Source organism: Crocodylus siamensis, chromosome 9 (genome assembly GCF_052110815.1).
Source record: "Crocodylus siamensis isolate JL-2025a chromosome 9, ASM5211081v1, whole genome shotgun sequence".
Taxonomy (NCBI): domain Eukaryota; kingdom Metazoa; phylum Chordata; order Crocodylia; family Crocodylidae; genus Crocodylus; species Crocodylus siamensis.
The window spans coordinates 58,815,161-58,828,520 of NC_143403.1; the positions used below are offsets into that span (position 1 = coordinate 58,815,161).

A 13,360-nucleotide genomic window follows, 5' to 3' on the forward strand; every position below is an offset into this window, starting at 1 on the left:
TGTTTGTACATTTAGCTTTGTGTGGAAGGTGCTGAAGATTATTTTTGTCTTAGGGTACTGCGTTCAGCAGACCAAGATCGCTTCCAGGTGATGTTTTGCTATTTTGAGGATAAAGCTATTCAAAAAGACAAATCTGGTAAGTTCACCTGTGCTACCTGGGATCCTAAAACTTGTTACTTAGTTAAATGTAGAACAAAAGCACTTGTGCTAATTTAAAAGGAACCTACATTATATGGGTATGGTTTAAGCAAAATGAATTTTGAATTGTAGTTATCAGAGGGAGCCTTGAAGTTTATTAGTGTGAGCCAGGAAATCTTGAGCTTGTTCAGTGCTTGTGTGCAGAAGGAGATAGTCCTGATAGAAGCAGCCATATGTATTAGGTGTATTTGTTCTTCCAGTCAAATTTCCCATAAATTATCAGATATATTTTTAAATTGTTTAATGTTTGTTATCAACAAACACCAGCACAGATGAAGGCCCTGTGGGACTGGGACCAGATCAAATTAGACGGAACTGGTTCCCTTAAAATTCAGTTGATAAAATACCGTTGCAGTTTCCTGCCGCTAGATATGTAATATATAGCCTGAATGCTAGTTTCCAAAATACCTGTAGTCAATGGCTAACTCCAGTGACTATCATTGCCAGCAGCAGAGAATCTGGTGGTGGTGGGTTATAACTAGTTCTAACTTTTTATATGAAATAGTGATTGCAGTGATTGTAATTACTCTCTACTTTAGAAATGTATTGGTTTGTTTCTTTTATCAATTCACTTGGATTATGCAGCAAGTTTGAGGTAATGTATTTTAGGAATAGCTCTCTGACAAAAAAAAAAAACAAAACAAGTCAAGTTACTGTGTAACCTGTAGAAACCACTTTTACCAAATGGCTAAATACTGCACTTCTTTAGTTTTAAGGCAGTCTAAGCAAAATGTCTTATTCTGCGAAGTTATGGCATGGAGGAACAGGAGAATAGTTTGTCATCTGTCAGGCTGATTTGTTCCTAAGTGCTAATTGCAAGTGCTGGTAGCTTATTTTCATTTCTTTCTCTCTGTTTTATCTTTCTGGAAAGAAATGTTTGTTTTAGATTTTAAAGCAAGTTGAGTCAATGCTGGTCAGATAAAAATAAATAAATTTGACTGCTAAAGATGTAGCATACAAAGAAAATGTAATTCGTCAAAACAACACATGATTTCTCTGGATTCTTTTCTAGGTATGATGCAGTGTGTAATAGCTGTTGCAGATAAGGTGTTTGAAGCTTTCCTGACAATGATGGCTGATAAAGTAAGTTTAATAGATTTCACAGACATTAGGGCTGGAAGGGACCTTACAACATCACACGGTCCAGCCCCATGCGCATGGGGCACGAAGTCAGCTGGGGTCAGATCACCCCAGCAAGATAAATGTCCAAGCGTTTCTTAAAGGTATCCAGAGTAGGTGCTTGCACCACTTCTGGGGGAAGTCTATTCCAGACTCTGGAGACTCAGACAGTGAAGAAGTTTTTCCTTATGTCCACTCTAAAATGGTCTTCCAGCAGTTTGTAACCATTAGACCTTGTCTTCCCATGGGGTGCCCTGGTGAACACGTGTTCTCCCAGTTTCTGATGTACACCCCTTGTATACCTTATAGGCTACCACCAAGTCCCCCCTGAGCCCTCACTTCTCCAGGCTGAATTGTCCCATGCTTCTCAGCCTGTCTTCATAAGGCCTGTTCTCTTGTCCTCTAATCATCCATGTGGCTCTCCTCTGGACTCTCTCAAGCTTCTTCACATCCTTTTTTAAATGTGAAGCCCAGAATTGGAAGCGGTACTCTAGCTACGGCCTCACCAAGGCTGAGTACAGCAGGAGGATGACTTCTTGGGTCTTGTTTGAGATGCATCAGTAGATGCAAGCCAGAGTTTTTTATTTGCATTGCCAGCTGTGGCATTGCATTGGTAGCTCATGTTCATCTTGTGGTCAGTCGTAACCCCCCAAGTATTTTTCAGTCGTGTAGCTAGTTTAGTTTCTGTAAACTAAAGCAAGTTTGTGTGAACTTTTTGTCTAAAAGCAAATGTTTCTTTCTTCTTTGTGAAATGTTTCTAGCCTAAAACTAAAGAGAATGAAGAAGAGCTGGAGAGACACGCTCAGTTCCTGTTGGTGAATTTTAACCACATTCACAAACGGATCAGGAGAGTTGCAGACAAATACTTATCTGGTCTTGTAGATAAGTGAGTATCGAGTTCCATGTTCTTTGGGTTTCTTTGTGTTGACTAGTTGGTTAGCAAAACTGATGGTAAGACAATTAAATTAGGGCTTTGGGATTTCATGGCTGTTAATTCTGTTGAACTGAGGCATGAAAAAATGCCTAACTAAGGCTGCTGAGCTTTATCTGGATTCTGAAATACTTGCTTAGTCGATATTCTACCTTCTTACATGCTAGACAATCCAAACAAATGCTCATTTAAATATATGCAAAAATTTACTTGGCTTTATCGCACTGTATATTTCTTCAAAGCATCCCGTATCCTGTGCTAGCTGGTAATACGGAATGCATACGGTTATTATGTTATCTATCACAGAATACAGAAAAACAAATACAAAATTGGGTAATTGATTTCCAGCTTGAGCTAGTCGAAATATGGAGGTGAAACTGCCTAGCCTAAATCATTACCTTGACTCTGTGAGAATTTTGTAACTAATTAATTGCCTCTGTACGCTGAAGTTTGCCTTTGCAAGAGCTTTTGACAACTGTTCAGCTTCTAGGCTGTTGTGATCCATACTTAACTCAGTCACTTGTGGTCTGCATAGATTTACACACATCTACGTTCTCGTGTGTTTCCTTTGCATGTGTTGATGAAGGTACTCCCTTTCTGCATTTCTTTATAGGTATAATGTGTTAATTTGTTTTGTTTTAGGTTTCCTCACTTATTGTGGAGTGGAACTGTGCTGAAGACTATGTTAGATATTCTCCAGACACTGTCATTGTCTCTTAGTGCAGTAAGTGTTTTGTTACTGCTTTACAAAAAGGAAGTACATTTGTGTTGACCACAGTTTCCACTAAAAAAGGAATACAGAGATAAGAGTATTGCTGGAAGGTGCTCCTTTGCAGAACATGTAGCATATATCGTTTAACACTACAGATGCTGAGCTGCATAATATTTCCATTTTTTTTTCTTAACTTTATATTCCATATCTTTCAGTTGTAATGCTCTTCTTTTCTATAGTTTTGAACTAAACAGTAGTTACACCTTAAAAAGGCATCTTACATAATTTCTAAAATTCCTTTTCACAATTTCTTACAGACAGTATTAATATTAAACTCAGAACAGATCTTAGAAGTGTTGTTAGTTCCCCATTTTCCAGGTCATTTAAACTGTGGGCCGGGGTGATTTTTATCCAAGGTGGCACAGCAAGTCATTGTTAGAACTGGGAGTAAAACCTAGCTGCTCTGATTTTCACTGCCCAGCTGTAACCATTAAACCATTCCTTACTGAACTTGTAATTAAGTTTCATAGATCCATAGAATTTAGGGGCTGAAAGGGACCTTAAAGAACATAAGGTCCAGCCCCCCTACTCAAGGCAGGAAAGACTGCCAAGGTTGTAGTGTTAGCATTTTGAGTGGTGGCTAGCAAATACAGTCTTCTTTTTATGTTTACTTCACATATGCAAGTTATTTAATTTTGGATTAATGTTTTGTTTTTAAGTGTTTGAAAGGTGGAAAAAAATTTTACGAGTTTTGTTCTACTAATTCTGTACTGATGTTTCTGTACAGACAATAAGGCAGTTATGGTTGTGCTGGAAACAAGACTGAAAGAAGTCTCTTAAATAGCTGCTATCTGCATTTGTGGGACAGAGGATATCATTAGCAAACTGATTTAGTAAATTGGAGCACTCCTGGGAATAGTGCAGCTGGTAGTGAACACGTTAAGCAGATGTGGATGTGCTACGTTGTACTGCACTGAGACTCTTAACATTCTTTGTTTAGGACATTCATAAGGACCAACCATACTATGACATTCCAGATGCCCCATATAGAATCACTGTTCCTGATACCTATGAAGCCAGAGAGGTAGGTGATAGCCCTGTGATTGAGCAACTAACTACATGTCCCTTGGGAATATTGGTTTGGCCATTCTGAATGGCTGTTTTAAAGCTACATTTTATGTTTGGAACCTGTACTATAATTAGGTTACCAGATATCTATGTTTGTTCTACCTTTTTCCTCTTCAGAATTGCACTTTGCTGGAGCATAACAATTCTTTGCTTTCAAAAACATTCTTTTATAAGCTGAAGTATCCTACTGTAATTACAAATTCTTTTGATTAGTCTCCATTTAGTGCTTTTAGTGTTGTTCGTTGTGCCATTAAGTGGAGTTTCGTTTGTTAATTACTGGGTAAGTGACAGATGCATTGATGCTTTATTTTTTTATTTTTCTTTAAGAGTATAGTTAAGGACTTTGCTGCACGCTGTGGGATGATTCTACAAGAAGCAATGAAATGGGCTCCCTCTGTCACAAAATCCCACCTGCAGGTAACTAACTTGAATGGATGAGGAAATAATCTGATTCTCAGACATGTTCAGTGTCCAAATAATGAGTGCGCCAAGCTTTTTCTCTGATACAGTATTCATGCATCATTGTATAACTTCTGGTATATTCTAATTCTTTACATTTCCCCACTCCCTCCCCCCTGCCATATAGAAGAAGCATTCCTAAAATATTTTGAAATGGGCTTCAAACCATAACCTTTCAAAGTTATTCATAATAACAGTTAAGTAATTTTCAGCCTTGTTGGTGTGCCAGTGACCCTAGTCTTCCATGCTTCTTTTTTTCCTAGAACAAATTAATTAATGTTGTCATCTTCCATGTAATTTTAAAAGGTCTCTCCTTGTAGAATATTTGATTCTCAAAACCACAACCTTGGTTTCAAAGTGGATCCTCAACATATTTGTGTTTATGCCCTTTAATAAAGGAGGAAGAAAAATATTCTAGGCTTTTAAGATTAAATATTCAAAATAGCCTTATGTCTTATAAGTGTAAGCCTTACTTTCCTAATCCAGATAATGGTTTTTAAAATTAGTCGCCCTCAAATGAATTTGTCCTTTTCTCTTAGGAATACCTGAACAAGCATCAGAACTGGGTATCAGGCTTATCCCAACACACAGGCTTGGCTATGGCTACAGAAAGCATTCTCCACTTTGCAGGCTACAACAGACAAAACACCACATTGGGAGTGAGTATTACTTTTATACTAACACTTGCCTGAAGCAGTCTTATAGAGATCAATCCATGCACCATTTGCTGTTTTTCTGGTCCTTGCAATCTACTTAGCTAATTCTCTTGATGTTTGGCACTGGCTAATCAGTGTAAAGAACTGGACATTGTAAATGGGTAACACATTTTGCGGGCATGAAGAGTAATAACAATGTTACCTCTTCATAGGCAACCCAACTAACTGAAAGACCGACTTGTGTAAAGAAAGATTACTCCAACTTCATGGCTTCTCTTAACTTGCGCAATCGCTATGCAGGAGAGGTAACTGGGCTTTTTCCTGAATTCATGGCAATCACCAAGTGGTGATACAGCTTTGTTGATGGTGTTTGGTTTAAATGGAGGATGAGGATTTGGCTGCATGTATGACCCGGTTGGAAATCCTTTTAAGAAGGATGTCATCTGGTAGACTAAGCAGGAATGTTGAAGCATGTTATCCTTCTTTCTTGCTTAAGGACATCACATCCATACTTTATTAAGAAGGCCTTTTTACTGCTGGTCCTCAGGGGTCAAAGAAATCATTACCCATGCAAAAAAAGGCCTTGGCCTTCTCCCTATATTTGCTAGATAACTTTTCAGCAAAATGTAATGGTCAAGAAGTTGTCATAAGGCCCCCAGTGGGTTTCCTCACTGAGTTGGAAATACTATGCTTCCTAGAAATTATTCCTTCCTAGACTCTGACTGAAGCCACAGTAAAGTAAGGTTGTCATTTAAGAAAGTTACTTGTCATAATTGATCAAAAATATGTTTCACAGGTGGCTGGAATGATTCAGTTCTCCAGTGCTACAGGTCGAACCTCCGACCTGAACAAACTGATGATTAAACAGCTCAATGATGCATTAGAAGGAGGCCTGACCGATTCCTACACCCAGGCCATGTTTAAGTTGACTGCATTGCTAATAAGTAGCAAAGGTAATGAAAACAAATAGAACTCAGTTTTGCACTTGTTAATAATGCTGGTGCCCTTAATATTAAATTACAATGAATAGATGCATACAAACTCAGGTGAGTATCAACCTGAAGCAAAACGGTGCTTTTTCTTCCAGTACGTTTAAAATTGGGGCGAGGACAGTGGGGAGGAACTCTTGAAATCACAGGAGTTATTTATTTGTTTGCTGATTGGCACAAACTGTGCCAATTTCCTGCTGATTTGAAAACTGTTTTCTGTTTGTTCTGTCTGAGAAATCTGTATGACTGTGTTTTTTCAGAATGTGACCCTCAGCTCCTCCATCACCTGTGCTGGGGCCCCCTGCGAATGTTTACAGAACAAGGCATGGAAACAGCCATTGCTTGCTGGGAGTGGTTGCTTGCTGCTAAAAATGGAATAGAAGTACCGGTAGGAAGACTCATCCAGTGATTTCAGGCTCTTTTGGGAGGGGGAAGAAAGTGGAGTGAAATCTCATCTGGAGTAATTCGGTGGGGGAAGAAAATGGAGTGAAATCTCATCTGGAGTAATTCGGTGCAAACTGGGCATGAAAATAAAATTGTTGCCTTCTTAAGCTGTGGCTTCCTGATGTTAGCATATGGGAAAATTCACTCACTTCAGGATTTTACATCAACTTTGCCTATTACATTTCCTGCCAGCTCAACTGAGAAACTTTCACTTAGAGTATGTGGATGTTTAAGCCATGTAGCATGACAGTCTTCCCCTATCTAGTATTGATTCTTGACAGGCTCAGGGCGTGTTGTATATATTCAGACCCTGTAAAAACACTGTTTTTAATTGGCTTAGGCTAACCTGAAACAAGTAGCTATACACTTATTTGTGCCAGCTCTCAAATAATTTGTTTTAAAATAAAATATTTAGCTAAAATGGTGTGACTTCTCTATATAGGCCAGGCCTACATTTTCTTTTCTTTTGCTTCCCCCAACATCCCTTTGAAAGATGGGAAAGGATCTTTGCTGTCCAGGCCAGTTGCACTCTAGCTTTAAGAGCCACTCTGACAAGACAGATTCAGAAGCTGTTCTGGTTCTACAACAGTGGTACTTTGTGGATGTGGCTACATTTTGCTGCACTGGTTTGTTAACCACTAAAGTATAGTTGCACCCACTGCAGTGGTGACACAGCTACAGGAGTCAAGCACCAAACATTTTGCAAGTTAAGGATAAGCCTTGCAGTTTCACTTAAATCTGATCTACAAGCTAGTTGCAGTGCTTTTAAGCTGATTGTAGTTAGCCTTTTTTATAAACTTAGTCTTTCCATTGCTGCTTATCATAGTTACACTGGAGTTCTGGAGGCTTTGTATTCCTCCTTGTCCCTTTCCCATGAACAAAGACTTCCTTTCAGGTAGAGCACAGAGATCTCTAGCAGTACAGGCATTCCTCATGTTTACAGTTAGCTTCACTATCTTTACAGCGAGTTTCAGAGCTGTATATGGTTTGGCCTGTTCAGATTTGCTGTTTCCCATACTATGGGAGAAGGACACTGTGCCTTGCTAACAGACAGGTGCTTTGCAAACAACAAATGCAGTAAACTTTGTTTCCACAGTTCATGCGGGAAATGACAGGAGCCTGGCAAATGACAGTGGAGCAGAAAGTTGGTCTCTTCTCTGGTGAGCAGAAAGAAGCAGATCCACTAGCTGCTTCAGAAGAAAGTCAGCCAAAGCCTTGCCCTCCAGAGGTCACTCCACATTATACCTGGATTGATGTAAGTACTCCATTCTACACGTAACAGTGTTGGGTTCTTAGCAGCACTATGACTGAGCTGCTCTGTGTCTGAGCTTTTATTTGTGGAGCAGAAGCACTCTTCCTTATGGTAGTGTCCCTGTACAGTAGGGCAGCATTCTCATATTTATGTAGCTGCATAAAGGTGGCAGAAGCACAGGAAGCTTTGGTGTCACTGAGCCATACTTTCCTTTGTTTTTTGTTTCCTCAGTTTCTGGCGCAGAGATTTGAAATAGCCAAGTACTGCAGCTCAGACCAGGTGGAGATCTTCTCTAGCCTGTTGCAGCGGTCCCTGTCTCTCAACATTGGAGGAGCCAAGGGCAGTCTGAACCGCCATGTAGCAGCTATTGGGCCCCGTTTCAAGTGAGTGTTTGTTTCTCCCCAGCACACTTTCCTCTTCCCTTGCTCCCCACCACCTCCCCCACAAAGGAAAATGGGTGGAGCAGGTATATGAAAAGAAGAGCTCAGCGCTAAAAATCCAGTTGCTCGTTGTGGTCTCAGGGTAAAACACCTCAGAGCCATCAGTCACTGGCACTTTGATTTTTTTTCAGTAGACCTTCTCATTCTTTTTGGCACTTGAGCAAATTTTACCAAGCACAAGGGGCTCCAGTTTCCCTTACAGGCTACTTAACTCTGTGGTGACTAAATTCATACATCTCTTGGGGACAGTTTTAGCTCAGGACTTGCGCATTATGACTTCAGCAACTTCCCATGTCCAGTTAGTTTACAGCCATAATTTCACAAACAGGCTGGCTGATGGTGGAAAAAATACAGTTTGCCCAGACCTGCTCCCCTTGAATTACTTTAGATAAATTCCTCCTTCATAAATGTCATTTAGATATGGATATCTGCCATCACAGTCTGATTTACACTAGGGAAAAAGCCAGACAGTACAGAAATACCTATTTAAGACTATAAATCAGACTATGATTTGCCAGCCTTTGCTAATATGTCACGTGCCTTATCCATGAAGTGCCATGCTGTGCAAATACAAGAGATTTCATGGTTTTGTTTTCAGCCTTTTTTTATGAGCAGTCTTCTCCTGGTAGATCAGGTTGGCACTATGCTCAACTGCTTCCTGAACCAAGCCGAACTGGGCTTTACATGGTAATCGATAGAAATGGAGTCAGAGACTTCAACTCTGAAGACAATGAAGTTGTATTGACATGTATTTCTGCATATGTTAGGTGGTATATGTCTTTTGTTTCCTAAGAGTAGTCTTTTTTTGGCTTACAGGAAATCTGTTCACACTTGCCTAGAGTAGTGCTAGGCCTGCTGATCTAGTCTGGTGTTCATCAGCAGTTTAAATGCAAATATTTTCTTCCCTTCTCTTACATGTGTGAAACTTTAGGCTGCTGACCTTGGGGTTGTCTCTGTTGCATGCTGATGTTGTTCCAAATGCAACCATTCGCAATGTCTTAAGAGAGAAGATTTATTCAACAGCCTTTGATTATTTCAGGTACTACTTCTTTCTTTTCACATTCAACCCAAAAGTGAGAGACTTTTTAAAGTTAAAAAAACCCAAAAAACCCTTCTAGAATACTTTGCAGCAGGAACTGTTCTTCTGATGCTTGATTTTAATTATGTTCTTCTTATATAAAAAGCCCTTTTCCAGGTTGCCTGTGCTTCTGTCTGGTCCATTGTGTATGATTCAGAGGTCAAAAGAATTCATGGTTAGAGTAGATAAATAATTTGTGGTTAAGGAAAATAAAAATCTTCTTAAACTATTTGGTTTTGGAGACTACAAATCCTATTTGTAAACTGGGTTAAGATTTTTTTTTTCCAGTGTGGAGGGATTTTAGATATGCTATTCCTGTTCAATTATATTCAGCTTGGAAAACTGATTGAAAAACAAGTCTGTCTTTTATATTACATCTATAGCCAACATTAATCGGCAGCAGCATCTGACAATCTTGGGAGGTGAAGAAGTCCATCAGAGCTTTTAATTCCAAATTGTTTCTGGATTTTGGCAGGCTACAGTTACTGTCAGGAAGGCTACACTCCCCAGTGAGATAGATTAAAGATAAGGTGTGGGGGGGAACAATGATGTGCTCAGTCTCATCTCCCCTAATCAAAAGAGAAGACATGGGTTTGGGACTTTTCTGAAGTATCCTTGCTTTCTAATCATTCATGCAATTCCTATAAGCTATCCCTCAAAGTTCCCCACCCAAGGGGAAAAAAGACTTCGGGAGGACATCAGCATACTGATCAAGTTTTGGACTGCCATGTTCTCAGACAAGAAGTACTTAACAGCCAGCCAGCTTGTTCCTCCTGGTGAGTTCCTTGCATACTATCTCAAAAATCCCTTTGTTTCTTTGCTTCCTTGTTTCTTGAATTAAACCTCTTGCTTTTATTTTTAGATAATCAGGACACAAGAAGTAACCTGGATATCACTGTTGGATCTCGGCAGCAGGCCACACAAGGGTGGATAAATACTTACCCACTGTCCAGTGGCATGTCAACTATCTCCAAAAAATCAGGTCTCTCTTACTTAATTGTTATTGGTAATTTGTATGAGACCATCCAGAACCTTTTGGCTTCTAATGGGATATAAGATCACTATTTACTTTGAACACTGGAATAATGTTCTTCTGATATTACACTGGACTGTTAGTATGCAAGTTTAAAAAAAAAAAAAAAAGAACTGCCACACAGGGAATGGAGACAAAGATTTTGGAACTGCCTGGCGCAGGGGGCTAGACCTGGTAATCTTCTGAGGTCCCTTCCAGCCTTACAACCTGTGAAACCGGTGGTTTGATTCTGTAGGTGTTGCAAGTGTATAATGCAGAAAGTAAAACACTAGCAGCTATAGTAGCTTAAATTCCTGAGAAGGAGTTGGTCAATGTTCATAAGCAATTGAGAGCTCCTGGGTTGTAAGTGGACACAAACTCATTGACTCTCTGAATGTAAATTTGTACAGCTGTAAGCTGCAGGTTTTTATCTGTGCAGTTGGAATGTATTTGAAATGAATGAGAAGCTGGTGAATAGTGCCAGATAGAGAACTCTAGCCTGAAATGCTCAAAGTAATAACATGCATCACAGGCAGCTCTAATGCTAGCTGTCTCTTGTCACCTTGCTAGTGAGCTCAGTCTCAACTTAGGAGAGCTCCATGTGGATTCTGTCCTTGGCCAGAATGTATTTGCTAAAAAGCAACGGAAAATATTTTCTTCCTTTTCTCAAGGGATGTCTAAGAAAACTAATAGAGGCACACAGCTCCACAAGTACTACATGAAACGAAGGACACTTCTGTTGTCATTGTTGGTAAGTTGTCTTTAGTATCAGAAAAGTAGTGGTGTTACTGGGTTTTCTGTAACAGTTGCTTATTGTGCCACAGACTCATCTAGCATTTGAGAAAAATCTGGAAGAATTTTATCTGCATCAGAAAACTGTTTTGTCCTTCATTGTCCTTAGGCTACTGAGATAGAGCGCTTGATTACATGGTACAACCCGCTGTCATCTCCTGAGCTGGACTTGGATCAAACTGGAGAAAGTAGCGTGGCAAACTGGAGGTCAAAATACGTTAGTCTGAGTGAAAAACAGTGGAAGGATAACGTGAATTTGGCCTGGAGCATTTCTCCTCATCTTGCTGTGCAGCTGCCTAGCAGGTGAGAGCTCAGAACAAACGACTGATATAATTCCTCCCTCTCTCTGAGTCTAAAGTAATGACACACACAATAAATACTGCAAGCAGGCATGGATATTTACCGCTTTCCTATCTCTCTTGCTTGCATTTGCAACTGTTTCAGACCATTAAATGAAAAGAACTAGCTATCGAAATTCTGTTTCTGACCCCACGGTTTAAGTTTCATTAGGAGAATTGGGCCAGAATTGTGGTTTTTACCCCAAAACTTAGCTCTAGTGTCTGAAACTATTACAGGTAAACCAGTTCTGAATTCTCTTTGCCAGCCAGGTTGCCCGGGTAAGGTGGGGAGGAAAGAGTTTCTAATTATAAATTAGATTGAGTCTTAAAAAAAAAAAAAAAAAAGTAGAACAACAGAACTGGAATGATTGGCCCCAAAGAAAAGGGAAATAATTTCACTTTTTAGCAACAGTGACCCTTTCTGCCAAGTAGAATTATGGAGGCAGATTTCAACAAGTCTCATTTCAGCCAAGAAGTTGCTGACTGGTGGAGCCAGTAGGCTCTACCACTAGCAGAGAATAACTAGAAGTTTTTTTCTGAACTCGCTTGCAAGTTTTGCCAGCACATTTAGTCCCTAAAAGTCAGTTAATTCCACGTGGCATATTTATGTGAAGTAGGTATGTTTCTGCCTTTGAAACTATTCATGTAAAAATGAGCAGTTCACCTCTCACTGTGAATTACTAACTCACGCACATTTCTGCTTCCACTTAGATTTAAGAACACTGAAGCAATTGGCACAGAAGTGACTCGCCTGGTTCGATTGGACCCAGGAGCTGTTAGTGATGTTCCTGAAGCAATAAAGGCAACTAATTATGATTCATTATACTACAACAGTGCCCAGAGTCAGTTAGGTTCTGTACAAACATATAGATGGTTTCAGTCTTTACCTGGAAAAACTTATGGTCTAATACTAAATACAAGTCAGCAAGTAAGAACTACAATATTAGGTGGGGAAATAAAGTGGTCAGTTGAGGATTACAAAAGCAAGGTTGTGTGGTTACTTTTGTTATGCACAACATGTTCCAAAGAGCGTTCCCAGCATGTACAGAACTCCAGAGAGCAGTAAGTCCCTGACGCAGCTTAGGGCAGGCAATGATTGAGGCTTCGTGGCCAGTCCTTGATCAAAAGAGAGAAAACAGCGTAGCAAAAAGATAGTAGGTGTGACACTTTGAGGAGGCTTCCTCCTCCTCACAGTGTCCACCAGCTTTCATGGAAACACAAAAAAAGTGGTGGCTGAATTGGCGCTTTTATTGATCTGAACTCCAGATCAACATGAATGAGACCATTCTAGTAGCTAAAGGATATCATGTTTGCCCCTGAAAATTAAATGTTCTTTAATAAAACACCTAAATATTGAATGCATTATAGTCTGCACATACCTAAGTATTCATGCATTTCTTCACCTCAGCCTGCTATGAAAGAGAATGTAGTTTTACAATTATTCATTTATGGGGCAAATAGATCTCTGGTGTATTATACCTCAGGGATGATTTTGGTTTTTTTTTAATTCATCATGCTCCTTTTTCTTACAGTACCTGGTCACGTGGCACACAATTGATGCAGATGCCCCTGAGTTGAGCCATGTTCTGTGCTGGGCACCAACAGATCCACCAACTGGCCTTTCATATTTTTCAAGCATGTATCCACCTCATCCTTTGACTGCTCAGTATGGTGTTAAAGTCCTACGATCATTCCCTCCGGTAAGAGAGACCTTTTTAAGAGAATTGCAAATACCATATTCCTGCCAAGTTAAGGTCTTTGGCATCTGTGCCCACATAACTTAATTCCATTAACATGAAGAAAATAACTGTT

The 13,360-nt window shown here is 39.7% G+C and overlaps 1 protein-coding gene across 2 annotated transcripts in view; it reads left to right on the plus strand.

The window, feature by feature from the left end:
• Positions 1 to 13,360, plus strand: part of PI4KA (phosphatidylinositol 4-kinase alpha) — an 86,664-nt gene that overhangs the window by 55,833 nt on the left and 17,471 nt on the right. For both annotated transcript variants that reach the window (XM_090063926.1, XM_090063927.1), the window contains exons 23-41: positions 54 to 136; positions 1,211 to 1,281; positions 2,079 to 2,203; positions 2,891 to 2,972; positions 3,961 to 4,044; positions 4,416 to 4,505; positions 5,087 to 5,206; positions 5,416 to 5,508; positions 6,000 to 6,156; positions 6,453 to 6,580; positions 7,733 to 7,891; positions 8,120 to 8,271; positions 9,260 to 9,367; positions 10,055 to 10,182; positions 10,269 to 10,388; positions 11,090 to 11,169; positions 11,320 to 11,513; positions 12,260 to 12,350; positions 13,081 to 13,248. In XM_090063926.1, coding sequence (XP_089920052.1) covers positions 54 to 136; positions 1,211 to 1,281; positions 2,079 to 2,203; positions 2,891 to 2,972; positions 3,961 to 4,044; positions 4,416 to 4,505; positions 5,087 to 5,206; positions 5,416 to 5,508; positions 6,000 to 6,156; positions 6,453 to 6,580; positions 7,733 to 7,891; positions 8,120 to 8,271; positions 9,260 to 9,367; positions 10,055 to 10,182; positions 10,269 to 10,388; positions 11,090 to 11,169; positions 11,320 to 11,513; positions 12,260 to 12,350; positions 13,081 to 13,248 — 2,233 coding nt within the window. The remainder of the gene's footprint in view (positions 1 to 53; positions 137 to 1,210; positions 1,282 to 2,078; positions 2,204 to 2,890; positions 2,973 to 3,960; positions 4,045 to 4,415; positions 4,506 to 5,086; positions 5,207 to 5,415; positions 5,509 to 5,999; positions 6,157 to 6,452; positions 6,581 to 7,732; positions 7,892 to 8,119; positions 8,272 to 9,259; positions 9,368 to 10,054; positions 10,183 to 10,268; positions 10,389 to 11,089; positions 11,170 to 11,319; positions 11,514 to 12,259; positions 12,351 to 13,080; positions 13,249 to 13,360) is intronic.